Source organism: Tiliqua scincoides, chromosome 3 (genome assembly GCF_035046505.1).
Source record: "Tiliqua scincoides isolate rTilSci1 chromosome 3, rTilSci1.hap2, whole genome shotgun sequence".
Lineage (NCBI taxonomy): Eukaryota > Metazoa > Chordata > Lepidosauria > Squamata > Scincidae > Tiliqua > Tiliqua scincoides.
In genome coordinates this window covers 180,154,273-180,170,980 of record NC_089823.1, presented here as the reverse complement: position 1 = coordinate 180,170,980, position 16,708 = coordinate 180,154,273, and the positions used below count along the sequence as shown (strand labels likewise).

Sequence of the window (16,708 nt, the reverse complement as noted above, 5' to 3'; positions counted from 1 at the left end):
TCCTATACAGTTCTCTATATTTATAATAACCAGGAAAGGAGTGAGTTTGAAAAAATTATCTTTTTACTTTACTCTTAATAAAGGAGGTCTCTGTGGATGATACTTTTCTCCTGGTTTCTTTCTTTCTTTTTTAGTTCAATGTCTCAGCTCACTTTTGTTACCATTTTAGCTTGCTTCTGAAGACTGAGTTATGAATGCTGGTGCATACAGCACAATTCCTCTTGGTGCACACGATGACCTCCATCTTTGTACAGTTTCCTCACGGAGTGATGAATGAGTTTGTTTTTTAAAAAGTTAAAAATAACTTCGGCATATTTTAAAGAACAGCAGCAAGGCTCAGAACATCTTTGTACATCACAAAGTCTTAGTTTGGGTAAGAAATGGGTGCCGAGGTGGTTTGGGTTTTGTTTTTACAGAAGGCAGTTTCGTATGCTCTCTCTTTAAAAACAAAACACTGAAGTTTTTTTGTTCAGATAAGCTGTTTTGTCAAGAGGAAATTCCTACATGGATATGACCACTCATAGGAAATTGCCTTGTGTGAGTGGTTCTTAGAGCATTGAGAAATGGGAGCGCTCTCTCTCTCTAGGAACAGAAGCAATTCAACATTCATTAAACAATAATGATCTTTTGGATTAAAAAGGGCCCCATGTTTTAAGAGTTCTCTTTGTTTAGCAGAAGAGGCATAACAGTGGAAGAGCATCTTCATTGCATTTAGAAGATTCCAGTTCAATCCATGTAGCATCTCTAAGTACTTATAGCATTGGGAGAGATGGTCTGAAACCCTGAAGAGGAGCTTTCAGTTAGCGCAGGCAATACTGATCCAGATGGACCAATGGTCTGGCTCTGTATAAGGCAACTTCATATATTTTCTTAGAATCATCCTGGGAAAATGGTAAGGAGATCTTGAAGACACTGCTGAGTCCAGATCCTACCCTTGGCTTCAGGAAAGCTATCTATGTCACAGGCAAACAATTAAGTTTTGAAAATCTAAGATTTCTCAGTTCATGACTGTGGCATGCTCCAGCTTGGATCTGAGTTTGACTGAGCCCAGATTGCTACTTGGACAAGTCTAATATTGAAATAGCTTTGCAGGAGGGGATTCTAGGGAGCAACATTCAGATTTCAGTCCTATGTGCTAAATGCAGGTTCAGTGAATATACTGACATTTTACTTCCAGGCACAGTTGTACTGTGTTTGATTGTCTAAAAATGGGCAGGAGGTCTGGTCTAGATGGTAGAGCCTCCATTTGCCTGAAGATTAACATCCACAAGGTTGCCAGTTCGAGGCCACCGGCACCGTGCGATTTTGAAGCAGCTGGCAAGCTGCAGCTGAGCTGTTCCATCTGCTCGGAGCGTGGGAGGATGGAGGCCAGAACGTTAAACCAGATCGGAGTGTAACATCTTGAATGTGGTGGTTCTTGAAAGAGAGAACCTTCTTTCAATTTGTAAAAATCCCTGCGTGGATTTAATAAGCCTGCCTGTGTAAACCGCCTTGAATAAAGTCTTGAATAAAGACCAAGAAAGGCGGTATATAAATACTGTATATATATATATATATATATATATATATATATATATATGTATGTATGTATGTATGTATGTATGTATGTATGTATGTATGTATGTATATGTATATATAAAAATGCTAAGTTTGTACTAAGCCATCTTTTGTGGTTTCTACTGCTTAATTGACAATGATATATGCATTGGAATAAACCAATATGTCCCACCTTTAACACCAGTTCATATGCTGGATAGAAACGTGCTCTCCCTGGACGTTATCTCAAAAGTGTACAGAAACATTTGAGCAAGGTTTAAATATTGAGCTTGTATGAGCAAGCACTACCCTCATCATGCTCCCAAAGCCCCCTCCCCATGTTCCTTGTTTGTGCACACAGGAAGATGCAGCCTTTGAAGAGAAGTCCTTCTCATAACTGTGATCAATGAGTCTCTGCTGTTTCTAATCACTGGGGGAAAAACTCACGCCTTAGAACACTGGTTCCCAACCTTTAGGGTCTCGCGAACCACTGAGGCAAAAATTGGAATCATCGTGGACCACGTGACTGCAGAGAGTCTGGTCTCCACCCTCTTTGTGGTCTGTCTCTCAAATGGATTATCAGAGAGGACAGAAAATGGTTTGCCCACAGCCACAGCTGACACTTCAGTGGTTGTGGCTGTGGGCAGTCCATTCTCTGCCCTCTATGGTGGTCCATGGGAGATTGTTTGCACAGCAAAACACTGGAATTGATCAAAGGTGATTCTTTTTCCTGAGACCCCGCAGGTGACTTCTCAGGGTCTTGCTAACCACTTGTGGCCACGGACCACAGGTTGGGAACCAGTGCCTTAGAAAATGTTTGCCCCATAGGCAACCTCTGCCTACTAGGAAAGCCTTTCAAGAGCACAACAGAGTGGGGATTGCTGGCTTACTTAGGCTGCTCCCCCCATTCCTCTATGTGCTGGGGATAATGAATGAAAAGGCTAAGAATTTACACAGTTCTTTCTCTGCCCAACTTCTCCTGTACCGTGTGGGATCTGCTGATCTTACCCATGTTGGAATCTGTAAAATCTAGAAATTATCTGTCTTGCTGGAATTGAGATGCAGAGACCTTATTTTAACAGCACTAGTGCAACTTCTGCATTCTGCTTCCATGTAATTTACAAAGCACATCATATAAGTGAGTATACAGCACCTGGAATTTTCTCTTGCCCTTTTCCTTTCTGCAGTACATCTTGTTCTCCTCCTGCAACTCTGATGGATTTATGAACTGCTACAGTATTATCATTAATGGCACTTCATTTAGACTGCTGCTGGGCACAATGGCAGCATCTGCTATCAAGATTCCAAATGTTCTGTTTGTATAAAGTGAGATATTAAAGTTGTTTCCTTGCAACACAGCATAGGAGATGAAATGTTTTCTTTTCGGGGAATGACCTCTTATCTATATCACAAGGTCCATCTGTTCAGGACGAGAGCTGCACATATTGCGAAGAAATAGAGAGGAAGGATTTAAGCATCATGGAGAAAAAGCCATTCATGTTGGTTGGGGGCTCTTCAGCAGGAATCCAGTGGAGAAGTGGGAGGGTGAGCGGAGGCAATTTTTACCTTTGTTGAAGAAATGATAGTTGGACTGAAATCAACTTCCAGTGGCAAAACAAATGTCTAAATTATGTCACATTGTTTTAAGTGCTTGTCTTCCACAATTTTTTTGTTCTGGACTGTATATGATCAAAACAATGGTACCTTGTCTCTGAAACTAAGAGATAAGTCTGAAACTAAGACTACTAAGACAAATCCAGATTACTAAATTGTAAGCCAAAATCAGTCCATGGGAGCAGGGCCTTTGAGAGGAACTTTATCAGGGGGTACAAAGTTTCTTTTGGGCCCCTTCCCAAAGAGGGAGGGGGTGGAACAGAGTGGGAAGGTGGCAATGGGGGTGGGCAGAATGGGGGCAAAACAGGCAGGGGGAAAGTATCAACAGCCAGAATAGTCTTTGGAGCCCAGGTCTACCAGTCTTCCCAGTGCAGACAGGTCTACCTGCCTGCCCAGCACTGGCAGCTAGATACAGTAATGCGGAAAACCAAACACAGTCTCTCTTTCAAATATGGAAAATCATTGCAGGAGATTAGTTATTGTTATTTAGAGATTAGTTATTGTATTTAGGCTCACACTAGAATGGGAAGTGTTCTGTGTACACCAAAACTGACTTCTGCAGCAGCTGCACTCATGCACAGTGTTGCTGAGCTCCTCTACACTCCTTCATGATAATTGGATCCGCAAGTCGAAGAACTACTGTAGCAGGTTAGTTTCCTCCCAGATAAGGAATATATTTGGAATTGTTTGGAATTTGTGAAATAAGGAATTGTTAAGGAATATATGCATTCCTGGGTCTGGTGTGCATGGCCTGTGGCAGAAGTTGCTGCCATGTGCCCATGTTAATGCCCCCAGCAATCCTGTGTGGGCAGTGAATCTGGGTGAGACTGGAAAATATAAGATCCCAGGAAATTTCTGGGCCCTCTCCTTTGGCTCCTGGACCCCCTTTCCGACCCTGGGTCTGGGTAAATTACCCCCTTTACTTCCCTCTCCTAGGCCCTGCATGGGAGACTTCCTATCAAGTTGGAAGGAAATTGTGCTCAGTATCTTTTGTGTCTCTTGGGCTGCCTCTTGGTAACACGGTTGTGTGTTAGAAAGGCAGGATTTGGAATGGATGTTGATAGAGTATTCAACAGAAGTATCGTCATGTGCAAGAAGCATTCATGTGCTAGAAATAGTTTCAGACTGCGAGGGCATTCTGGTGTGTAATCAAACTTTCCTTTAATCCCTCACCAAGAAGAGAAGGTTTTATTCACTGACTATTCTGTGTTATCTTATCTACGCTCTCCCCACTCCATGCTGCACATCCTGGCTCTTAAGATGTTTAAATTGACCCACATTAGCATATGTTACAGTTTTGATAGAGGAAGATTTCATAACATTACATAGGTTACTGGAAAAACTAGCATTTATAATGGAAAGGAAGCAAATAAGAAGTGAAATACTGTACATAGAGGTTTTGCATTTATCTATTTTTTCTTTGCTATGATAAACCTAATGCATTGAGAGAGTCTAAGCCAGGGGTCTCCAAACTTTTTGCCTAGAGGGCCGCATCAAATATCTGGCATGGTGTGGAGGGCTGGAAAAAAAATGTAAATATAAAATTTAAATAAATAAATTAGAGATGGAACTTAGATGAGTGAATAAATGAATGAATGGGCTCATTCACTGAACCTCAGAACACCCTCCAGACACAATCAGAGCACAGTTCTGCTCATGTTCAGTTGCGTGGGCCCGAGACTTTCAGGGGACAAGAGGTTGGCCGAGGGCCGGAAAGAAGCTTGCTGCAGGCCGCATCTGGCCCCCGGGCCAGGGTTTGAAGACCCCTGGACTAAGCAATCTAAGTTTTTCCAAGTTTAAAAATGAGTTTTCTTTGATTGACAAAGGGCTTTGCTCAGGGTCATTTACCACTGGATGTAGCAATCATACCAAGGGAGCAGAAAGCATGGTCTTGTGCTTATCTTGTGCTACATCTTATCTGTAGTAGAAACTTCACACACACACAAAATGTTCCTTATTTGCACCTTTCACCTGTTTCTTATGGGGAATGGTGAAGTTCTGTTGCAGTTATGATAGAGAAATGGGAAGCACAAGACACTTGCATTTCCTGTTCTCCCTCCAGACTGCATTGTATCTGAAGCAGCTTAGAATAATTTCTGGTCTGGCTTGCTGTCTGATTGGCCCTTGCTTCAGTTAGGACACAAGTGCATATATTCTTCCCCTGTTATAATTGTGGGGGAGGGGTGCATACGAACTCCCCCCCCCTGTGCAATTGAAATACTACTTTACAAATCCCCTCCTGAACTTAGGCAATCATTGGTCAGCACCACAGAAGAGAAATGGGTCATGTGTACTTACAACCTGATCATAAGGAAGTGAGAGTCAGACAGCAACTTTACACAAGTAGATTCTTCCAACTATTTCATGTCTGTATGGGTAATGGTTAATGACTGCGTATGTAGAGTTATGGGATGGTGCTTGCTATAGTTTAAAAGAGTAATTGAGTGCACTGAATGTGGTGTAAGAGGTGGTCCAGTCCTGGAGAAGATACTGGGCACCCAGGGAAAGATGAAGGAATTCATATTGTTTCTACTGAGACATCTACCCTGTCAGATGTCTGCCTGACATTCCAGGTTAATGTGCTGGATGATCACTGGCCCTGCTCTTACTGCTTCCCCTAAGGTGTGCAGCCACATGGTTGTGTACTTCGAAGCCAAGCACCATGCAGCTTGGACATCAGCTACCTGGAAGTTGGTGATGACGTGGTATCATCGCCAATCATCTGGAGGTCCTGCTGTACAGTCACATAAGGGCTCCGCTCAGTGTGTGCTATGCTTCTAGAGTGTGCTGCCTAATGTTTTTTTTTTTTAATGCTCAAGGAAAATTTTTGGCTAAACACTTTATAACCTGCTACAGCTGCAAACTTGTGCTAGAAGCTTTCCAATTGTAGAATCTATAGATGCATAAAAACAAGCAGCAACAGTAATACTTGACATTTGTGTAACGCTTTTGTATTTAAAGTACTTTGCATGTATTTTGCTATGCTTACAGCAACCCTGTCAAGTAAGTATGTACACCCCCATATTACTGATTGGGATGGTGGGGAGTATGAACGAGAGGGGACAATTTGCCCAGATCACCTAGTTAATTCATGGCAGACCAGGGTCTTCCAGATTTGAAGCTCAATCTCTTAACCACTATGCTAAACCAACGTGCAGCTTCTGGCTCACCTATATTCTGCTTTACTCTGATTATATCTGATTATTGCCTATGTCTCCATCATAGATTAATGTCTATTTGATGTTCTCTTTCTCTCGTGACTTTAATATAAAATCAGAAAGTGCAATCATTCTCGCTGCGTTTGTGAAGAGCACAGACTGTGTCAGCTGCTGTAGGACATATGGGTGGTGTGTTTCTTTTTGGCAGATTGGATAACACAAGAGGATCTTGAGAATGTTCTGCAGAAATTCACAGGAAGCATCATCCAGGCTCCCCCACTGTAAGTGCTTGGATAGAATAGTTGTATAACAGCCTTGGGAAGTCCTTTCTGCTAAAGCTCATCTGACTGACAGTAGAAAAAAAAATATTTGGCAAGGCAAAGCAGGCTTAGAAAAATTTATTAACTTGACAGCAGCAGCAGCATAGAGTGACATGGATCTGAGCAGCACATGCAAATGTCCCTTGATGTTTTGTTGATGAAATTTCAGGCCTTTGGTAATCACTGAGGCAAACTTGTGTCTTGCCCTGGATACTTAGAGCAAAATAAAATGGAACTGCGTACTTGACAGGTGTCGCTACTCGTGAGGCTTATGTGTAGCAAAAGTAGGGAGCACTCTTGAGGGTGGCAAGGTTTGGGGGGAAGCTTTGAGGTAGTCTGCCTTATGTGATGGTTGCTCTAATTACTACATCAGGATTTTCTGCTGATCCCCCCCCCCCCATTGTAAGAGTGTTTGTAAAGAATACAAACATCAGTGCATAATTATTCAGGGCATTTTAAGCCCTTTTTAAATGAAACTTTTAATAACTCTCCTATGTGTACTTTCTGATCCAGCTATTCTGCCTTGAAGAAAGGGGGACAAAGGTTGTCAACTCTGGTTAAGAAAGGAGTTGCAGTGGAAGCCAAGCCTCCCAGGCCAGTTACGGTGTACAGTCTCGCTCTCAAAAACTTCAAGCCACCTTTGTTCACACTTGGTAAGGTCAAAAGCTTTTAATGTTGGGATCTTGTTGGATTGATCAGGCACTTCCATTTATTCTTGAATGAGTTGTGTTTAAATAAAATATAGGATACTGTTAATGGCATATGAAATTCTATACTATGTGTACCCTTTCTCAGAGAACTGTAGAACTCTTAGAAATATATAGACTTGGGTTCAAACCAAGCATGCACTTATTGCATAGGAAAATAACTCTGTGGGTCACATTCATGGGTTTTAATGCGCCTGTGATTTACAAGCCCATGTTCACTGTAATCCAGGGTTTTATTTGAGGCACAAGGTGTACTAGTTGTTCCTCCTGTGCTGCCAGTTATCTCCTGGCAGATTTTTTGGGTCTGCAGAAATCCCAGCAGCACTTGTTCAAAGGGGCAGGAATTTCCCTTGGAGGCTTTGCTCTTCTCAGAGCAGGATACATCTTGTTTGAAGCATATATGCTATGATTCCCTGCCCTGACTTTCACAGTGTTCTTCCCCCCCAACCCCCACAGCCCCATATTTTCTGCCCTCCTTCAGCCAAGGAAGCAGTGTTGACTCTGAAGAGAGCAGATGTGAGTGCTTTTGTACCTTTTGAACTTGCTTAAAAGCAAGTAAGCAAGGAGAACAGTTCAGGCTTGTGAGCTTAAACTGCAGCCTTTTAAAGTGAACTTAGGTGCAAACTGGGCCTTGGTGTGCTTTTTAATTCTGGGGGCTGGTTTATTAGCTGGATGATTTGCACCTGATTTACAGCAGAGTAAACAATTAGATGTGGCTTTTAAAATACCTCAGTTCTTGATGGATGTGTGTACTTAGAGGGCTTCTGCTTGCATTGTGAAGTAACCTTTTTTCCAGCACCAGGCGATAATGTAACCAGTAGATAAATGTTATGACCTTCTGAGGCAACTCTTTTTTCAAATGAAGAGCCTGAAGTACTTCTTGAAATCCTGAGGCTAGTGAGTAGAAGGTGAATGATTGTTAATTTATAAGGTTGAGCTAGTGCATTTTTTCCTGTGTGCTTTCCTCTCTTCACTGGTTTCACAATCTCACCCACACATGTTACAGGATGAATAATTTATATTGTAACCCATAAATATTTTAATTGCTCTTTTGTTTGCTTAGTGCAGCTTTATGTTTCTATGTAAAGTAGATTTTTGTGCTACACTGGCAACTTACCATCTCACTGTTGCTATTCCAGATGTTGAATGTGGTGGAGGCTTTTATGTCAGAAGCCTGGTCAACGATATTGGCAAAGGTAGGCACAGCAAGAGCGTACTTGTCCCGGGAGCAAGGGTGTCTGTTAAACACAGGGCTATTTTTACTTTCAGTATCTCTGGCTGTCACATGTGTGTGCTTGCTAGGACTGGGGTTTTGGCCTCTCTAATACAGCGAGGCCTTGAGTGAATGACTATAAAGGGGTCCTATGAGGGCAACAGTAAAGTGGTATGCAGGCAGCTGAATTGGAAGCAGGGGAAATAAGATTTTTTTTTTCCTGCAAGACAAGCAGATTAGAATAGTGAAGCAAGAGAGTTCTTTAAGGTTTTTAAAAACTGTTTGAAAACTGGAATGTGCACAGCCTACTCCTGAATAAGATGTAACTAGCCCTTCTAGACTTTCCCCTGTTTATGATGAATTAGCTTTTCATATGTCCTAAAGTGGAATTCTGCAGGGGGTTTTATTTTTTTGTCAGTTGCATATTATCTAGGGAGATAACACTGATCATTGGTAAGTAGATTGACTGCAACCATTTTTAAAAGTAAGATTGACCTGTCAGCACTTTTTAAAAAACTAAGCTAGTTTAGATTCTGTTCAACTTTGATTGTTTATAATTAGGTACAGTGAGAATTGTTGATGTTAGTCTACCTTCCTTTGGCTTACTCCAAGCTCAGTAAGCATACAGGGCGGCCCTCAATATCTGAGGGATTTGTTCCTGGACCACCCACAGATACCAAAACCTGTGGATGTTCAGATCCACAGGCTGGGCACCCTGTTGCCTTCCAATCATGTCCAGAGCTGTGTTCCATTCAAGCCTGGAGAGCCTTTGAAGGGCTGAAAAGCACAACATACTCTAGCCACACTCGAAGGGCACCAGGTGGCCCACCCTGTGGGTTTTGAACCCACTGATACTCAAATCCATAGTTGACATACCAGCAGATTCCGAGGGCAGCCTGTATTTCCCAAGTCACCAGCCTACACCTTCCTTGACAGTGACAGTGTAATGTTAGGAATAGCAATATTGTGGAATGGGAGTGGAAATGAACACTGATCTTCCACTAAAGATCGCACATACTCTTTCTAGACAAACAAAAGTTGCACAACTGTATAAAATGTAGTTTGACCTTAAATTAGGAATCATATAGTATGTGATCATACAGTATAATGAGATGAAGTATGTTCACCTAGAATTGCATTGATATTGGGGTTGCAGGGGCACCACACATGGTGTATTTATTTATTTTTATTTATACAGGTATTTATATACTGCCTTCCTTTGGTCCTCAGATTTCTCCTCAGACTTTAATCCAAGGCGGTTTACATAGGCAGGCTGTTCTAAATCTGTAGGGATTTTTACAATTGAATAGTTCTAGTCTTTCATAGAACTCCTCCTTCCAGCTGGATTCCTTCCCGTCTGTCCTCTCTCTGGCCCTTCGCCTCCCACGCTCCACTTGACGGCAACTCCTCTCTGCCACCTAGGGTCAGCTCATCAGTATATCAGCGTGTCGTCAGTTCTCGGGTACTTCCGGTTGTTTCGAACTGGTAGCCTCAAATCTTCAGGCATACAAGGCGCCAGCTCTACCAACTGAGCCAGACCTCCTGCCCTGTATCTCCTCCTGTATCTGTTTAGCAAGTTGAGAACATATTATGCATGTTACGTGACTTAAAAATAGTATCTTATATCCTGGTGGTGGCACTTATAATATACCTTAGTGCTTTAGTTGTTGCTTTAAGATACCATAAACTTTGATTCGCCATTGATAGACTTGATTTTTTTGTTTTTTCCCCTTTACTGCTGTAGAGCTGTCCTCTTGTGCGTCTGTGCAGGAGCTGACCCGAACCAAACAGGGACCTTTTACACTGGAAGAACATGCCCTTTATGAAGACAAATGGACAATTGATGAAATTGCCCAGTCTCTGGAGCGTTGCATGCCTCTTCTCCCTGCAGGACTCTCTTGTAAAAAATTAAAGACAGGGCTGTCTGAAGAACACACTGTGAGCTGTGAAGATAAGTGATAAGTCAGGTCAAGGAAAAAGACTGAATGACTGAGACACTTTGAGATTGCTCTGGGATTGTCTTGTCTTCCCCTGTAAATTTACCATCCTGTGCCTTGAGGATGACAAATTACAATGCAATGACAATGATACCTTTCTATCTTTTCTCTGCATGCTGAAACACAAGAAGGTGCCCAGTGCTTTTTATTTCCTCTCATCTGTCTATGTTGCATTGTAAATGTATTTGTCAAGAAAGCAGACTTGTTATTATACCCTTGAAAGGAGCTTGCAGGGCATGTTTTTAATTCCATTTACAACACGCAATTTTTGAGATGTGTCTTACATTGGTTTTGATTTTGGATGTTGAAGTATTATTTTTTTATACATTCAGGAAGGCAGTTCTTTTGTTCAACTGAGAAAACAGTAAGCCATAGCTCACCAAATGTGACTGCATCACAATCTGAATTCTCTATACAGGCAAGGTTCTAGTAAACATCTTTGAAATCCAAAAAATAAAATGTTTTTTCCTTTTAAGAAAAGCTTTGAGAAGCTTTAATGAAAGCAGCACTGTTCGTATAAATGCATTTCTGAAAGACAACTTAGACAGATCGACACATATGTATTGGAGAATGTCAAAAGAAATGAATAAAACACAAGGATGCCCAAATTCAATTTACTTAACAGAAAATTGCGATATTAACAATTGCTTCATCATGGGAAGGGGCAGCAAGTATAGAATGTGGACATTTTAATTAAATAACATATTTTATGTAATATGGTTTCATAGACGTCCATTTTTTGGCATTCTTCTGTTCAGACTAGAGATCAAGAAGATGTCTTGAACCCTTCTGTATTCATGGCATCCGATAGCCAGTAAGATCTGGTGTAAACTGTTGATTACTCTGTTGCTTTGAACTGTGATTACGTAGAGCCATTTGGGCTTTGAATTTGCCATACTGAGTATTGCTAATTAGGAAAACTACTTGGATGTTCCTCTGGAATTATTTGACACAGATGCATAATTGTGGTTTCCATTTCAAATAATTGACTTGTGCTATGTTACTATGACTAGCCCTAAGCTTACAATGTTTCCTTCTCCAGCCCAAATCTGTTAAATTCTCAGTATATCATACGTTCTCCAACAGAATCTTATCGTATGCATTAACTATCCTTTGTGTTTTAGTCTGTCCCAAAAGATATTAATACACTGTTAATCTATGCTACTTCAGTGTTGGCATCTTCCATATTTTAGTGAAACTGTAAGAATTCTTGGCATGGAGCATAGTGGCTAAGTCTGTATCCTCCAGCTGCAAATGCAATCAGCATATCTTATAAAGGGGGGGAGGAGCACTTGGCCACAGCTAATAGCTGAGCATCAGTAGCAAAACTGGATATGGTCCCAACAAGAACAAACCATTCCTCTTTCTTTAGATTAAGCAAACCGCCTTCATTCTATACATTATCTGTATATAGGTTCACAGAGGTGTTTGCTTTGGTCTCTGTAGAAAAGGAAAAATAGAGCTGGGGTATAACAAATGAAATGCCACTGCTTTAGCTTTGCCTTATTTTTCATATTAACAGTCAGTTTGAGTTGCTAATGCCAGAAGGATGTGTAATATTTAAGACTTTCAAGTCGTGGAGAATGGATTGGCATGTGCAGTCCTGGAAGTGGCAGAGGCCATTTTATTTCTATTCAGCTTTTTTTTTTCTTTTATCCAACCCCAGGGTTGTCCTTGCTGTCCTGTACCTGTGGCAAGCTGCTGCGTTACTGGAGCAAATAATGAGTTTTGTCTCATTTGTAGAAGCAGAACAATGCTTCCTTGATGATTAACTGTGCAGAAAATGACTGTGCTTAAACCTCTGGGTTGTTTTATGGGACCGAGACACACTCATGTCGTGTTGACGTTAACTTCAGTGGAGTGAGTTACTTACCAACGTAATTCTGGTTTGACTATCTCAATGGTCTGCTGAATATTCAAGTTCAAGTTCTTATATCTTTTTTTAACTGAATTTGTGTGTAACTTCTTATCTAATAATGCAGTAATGCAAAGAGAGGAGGCTAAAACTACTCTACTTTCCCACCTGAGTGAGCTCCCAGAAATATCTTTCTGGCCTCTGTTTTTATCTCAGTAAGTTACTTGTCAGAATATTTTTATTCACATTTTTATACCACACTTCCTCCAAATTATAAGCGGTGTACATGGTTCCTCCCCTCTTTTTGTCCCCACAACAACCTTGTGAGGTAAGTTGAGGCTAAGAGAGAGTGACTGGCCCAAGGTCACACATGCCTTCATGGCCGAGTGAAGATTTGAACCTGGATCTTCCAGGGTTAAGTCCAACTCCCCGACCACTACACCACCCTGGATATTCTGCCTATGGTTCCGCCTATGATTCTGCCTATGGTTCACTGGATGGCAGCAAGAAATATTTACAGGTTGAGATCTTGCTTTCTTGCCTATTAGGACAAGGTGTGAGAGGCTGTATTTAAAGATGCAGTGTATTACATGTTTAGATACAGGGTATTCCACAAATAGGACTTTCTACTCATGGGCAGAGCCAGGTTGCTGAAGGTCCTGGGACGATTTAAGATCCCCTGGTTTCGAGTTTAGTCACTGGCACTGAGGGTTCAAGAGTTTACCTGGCCCACTGCACCCTCTGGGCATGGACTTTTGCTGGCTGACTCCTGATGCTACATCTGGTTCATCCACTATAATGAAAGATTAATCAAGGCTGACCCAGATTATACACTCTTCTAAAAATGTCCAGTTCTAAAGATTGCAACCCTGATGGAAAATAGTATGTTGCTGTGTGTGTGTAAGTCTTGAAGACGTTGCTTCAGTTGAATTAGGTTAGCTCATAGGCTCTGCAGAACAAGTAGGAAGTTTAAACAGAATGTCTTGGTATGTCATCTTATAATGCATTCTCAGAAGTCTGATATTCCCCATGAAAGGTTTTTTAATGGATAAATGCAAACTTGAATTCAATATATTTTGATAGTCATGATTCAGTTTTAAGACAATATAAGCATGGAAATTATAAGCAATTATATATAATTATAAGAAATCATATATTGGTTTGTATTAATCAAATTTTGTTTAAACCAAATTTTGAGAGGCATACTGTAAACCTGACTTTAAAATTGAAGCTTTTTAGTTAGTCTGCAATTTAAGGAAAAACTAAATTTGGCATTAATCTGATATTTTGTCAGCGGTTAACCACATTTTGAGAAGTGTATAAATGCTTTAGATGTCAGCTTTAGAGAAAATCTGTTGAAAATGGCTTATAGGTGGCGCCATACTCCAGTAGGCCTAAGCAGAATGTATGCTGAAATAGGGAATTTATATAGTGCCATTACCCCTCTCTCACTTACCGCAGATACTCGTCTATAAGTCGACCCCAAAGATAAGTCGAGGGCAGGTTTTGAGCCAACAATCATGGAATTTTCTATGACCCTCGGATAAGTTGGGGGTTAAACTTAGAGGGGTGTCTGACTATAGTTTTGTCTGATTTTACCCCAGGCCAGATCCTGAAAAATAACCTACCACTAATTGTTACCTAAGAACTGTAGCCTCTAATTTATTAAAAACATAGTAAAAGATCATAAGATACATTTTTATTCTTTTTAAATTCTGGTCTTCACCACCTTTTTGTAAACACTATCAGAGTAAGTGCACTGTAAATAACATACCAGTAAATCAGTGGTTCCCAACTTGGTATTCATGTACTCCAAGGGGCACTCAACAGGACCTTTAGGGGTACTTGAAAAAGAATGGAATAATGGTAGAAAAAGGCAGGTCGTGCTCCAGAATACCTTGCAAGGGCCAGCAAGGCAGGAAGGGAGGTAGCTAGTTGGCTTTGAAAGCCCCACCAACAGCTAGTTTTTGGTCATCAATTCATGTATGAACCAGTGATTGAAAACCAGCACAGTCAAAAAGCTGAAACATAATATGTAAAGTGATCAATCACCCAGAATTTCTCAGCACACTTCTGGTGCAAAACAGTGCAAAGGCAGAGTCTTCTGTTCATCAAACAGATAAAAAGAGAAAACACTGTGATGAATACATGAAGTCTGGGTTTTCATAGAGAGGAGATGAGGGCTTGTATTATTACAAACATTTTGCTAATATGAAGGGTACAATTTATTATTGCCAAGGAATATGCAAGTGAAAAAGGTTGGGAACCACTGCAGGAGAACCATGAATCAAATCCACCTTTAAGGTGTCTGGTGTGTTAAGCCAGAAGCTCTACATACAACATACAGCCCATAACACATAACTGGGAGTGTGCAATTCAATTCACAGCAGAGGGATGCAGCTGCATATATTTGAAATCCTTTTTACTCAGAAGTAGACCCACTGCTTTCCATGGGTGTTATTCTTAAGTAATGCTGCACTGAATTGTAGCCTGGGAATTGTTGCTTCAAATGGGAAGGGGATCCTATCCTGGTGTTGAAAAAAAAGACCTCTGTCAGATGCAAAGCCTTTGCAAAAGGGAATCAGGTTGCAGCAGCAAAAGGGAATGGAGGGGAATAAAAGGTTAACTTTGGCTGAAACGTCCCAGGAAAGTAACTATAGCAACTAACCAGCTGCCTGCCTAAGCTTAGCTGAGAAAGAACCTGTTCAGAGTTGAAAGGCTCTACCCTCTGATTGACCCAGAGATAACGCGAAGTGAGAATTGGAGCTTGATTACTAGGCAAAAATTTCACATACTATACCCAAGTATCTACGGTATTTTGTTGGGAATGTGATCAGAAGACTTCTGGCAAGAAGTATTACTAAATATGAAATTCCTGCAAATCTCCAAATTTCCCTTTGCAAAATCTTCACGCCTTTAAGAGAACATGTAATGGCATGTAATAAAATTACAGCTGCCAATATAGTAGTTAAACACTGCAAGCAGCAACAGCTTATACCAGTTGATTCTTGCATTAGGACGCTTTGGTCTGCTGTGATAATGAATAAAATAATAAGTAAAATAAAATATACACAAGTCATTTTGGGAGGGTAGACCTCCAAGCGAGACCAAATTTCTTCATAATTGGTCTTTACTCATTGCATGGTGGAATCGGTTTTGGCCTACAAAAGTGGTTTGACGAGATTTCCTAGCTTGAGCTCCAGCTACTCCCTTCTCTTCTGCCCTGTCCAGAAACCAAATTGGAGTGAGTCCTATTTTTGGTTCCCCGGTAGTTGTGAGGTGGTAAAAGAACTGTATCAGGTTCCCAGGTAGAGTGTGTGTACTTTAAAATAGGGTGGTATTAAGGAGTGGTTCCTCACACGGCCTTTGTCCAGCATCACTCCCCTCCACCAAAGCACACCTGGCACTGACCCGAGACTAATGTCTGTCTTAGTTCTGTTACATGAGATCTTTAAACTGGAAATGCTAAGGATTGACACTTTCTAATGCAAAGCATGTGCACTACCAATGAGGTTTTTACGATGTCACAATGCTGCAGCAAAGTTAATATGGCAGGTCTGTATTATGTTAGGAGCTAGATTTTGAGCCAGAGGCAGCCAGGTCACCGGATGTGTATGTGTAGACTATTTTGATCAGAAAATCATGTTGCCTCCCGTTTATTTACATCTGTGCACTTGCGCTCACAAGAAGGCTTTAACCAGGATCCTCCTAGTACGAATGTTCACAGCAAAAGTACAGTAGCATTATCATAAATTGCTCCTCCTCTACTAAGAGCAGCAGTAACTTGCCCTAGTTCTTCACAGCATCTACCTGCCAGATGCCAACACTAAAATTCAATGCTGGGTTTCCAGAAGGCTGCCAGAGCATGCCTTGTATGCAGTCTTATAGGTTGTTGTATTGCCAAAGCAGCATGAAAGAATAAGTGTGAATGGGATAGGGGGAAAAAATGAAATGACAGCAGCAATTTATTTTCATTGAGCCCTTAAGAAGGAAAGGTGTTCATAGTATATCTAAAGCTGAATATTTGCCAAAGGTTTGACATAGATGTAGATGCCTTAGAAATACTCTGTAGCCTGATGGTGGAGGTAATTGGAATGCACAGCAAAATTCCCAGATTCCACCCAAAAGGGTCATAAAATCCACAGAGGGTGGATGAGAGGCAATCGATGTGTGTGTCTGCATTTTAATTTGAAGCCAGGTTCTCTAAGATCTTAACACTTGAACCTGTTTTTAATTGTGAGGTTTGGCACTAGAATATGCTAAATGACAATAGCAATAAAAAGCATTATTTCTAAAAGATGAAAGCAA

At 41.0% G+C, this 16,708-nt stretch overlaps 1 protein-coding gene across 4 annotated transcripts in view; it reads left to right on the top strand.

The window, feature by feature from the left end:
- The window catches only part of TRUB1 (TruB pseudouridine synthase family member 1), a 43,125-nt gene extending 31,438 nt beyond the window's left edge, over nucleotides 1–11,687 (top strand). For 3 of the 4 annotated variants that reach the window (XM_066621041.1, XM_066621038.1, XM_066621042.1), the window contains 4 exons: nucleotides 6,517–6,589; nucleotides 7,142–7,281; nucleotides 8,475–8,531; nucleotides 10,293–11,687. In XM_066621041.1, the coding sequence (XP_066477138.1) occupies nucleotides 6,517–6,589; nucleotides 7,142–7,281; nucleotides 8,475–8,531; nucleotides 10,293–10,507 (485 nt within the window). In that variant the 3' untranslated portion in view covers nucleotides 10,508–11,687. Of the gene's footprint in view, nucleotides 1–6,516; nucleotides 6,590–7,141; nucleotides 7,282–8,474; nucleotides 8,532–9,889; nucleotides 10,011–10,292 lie in introns of all 4 variants that reach the window. The other variant, XM_066621039.1, reaches the window with a different exon arrangement.
- The last annotated feature ends 5,021 nt before the right edge of the window (nucleotides 11,688–16,708 follow it).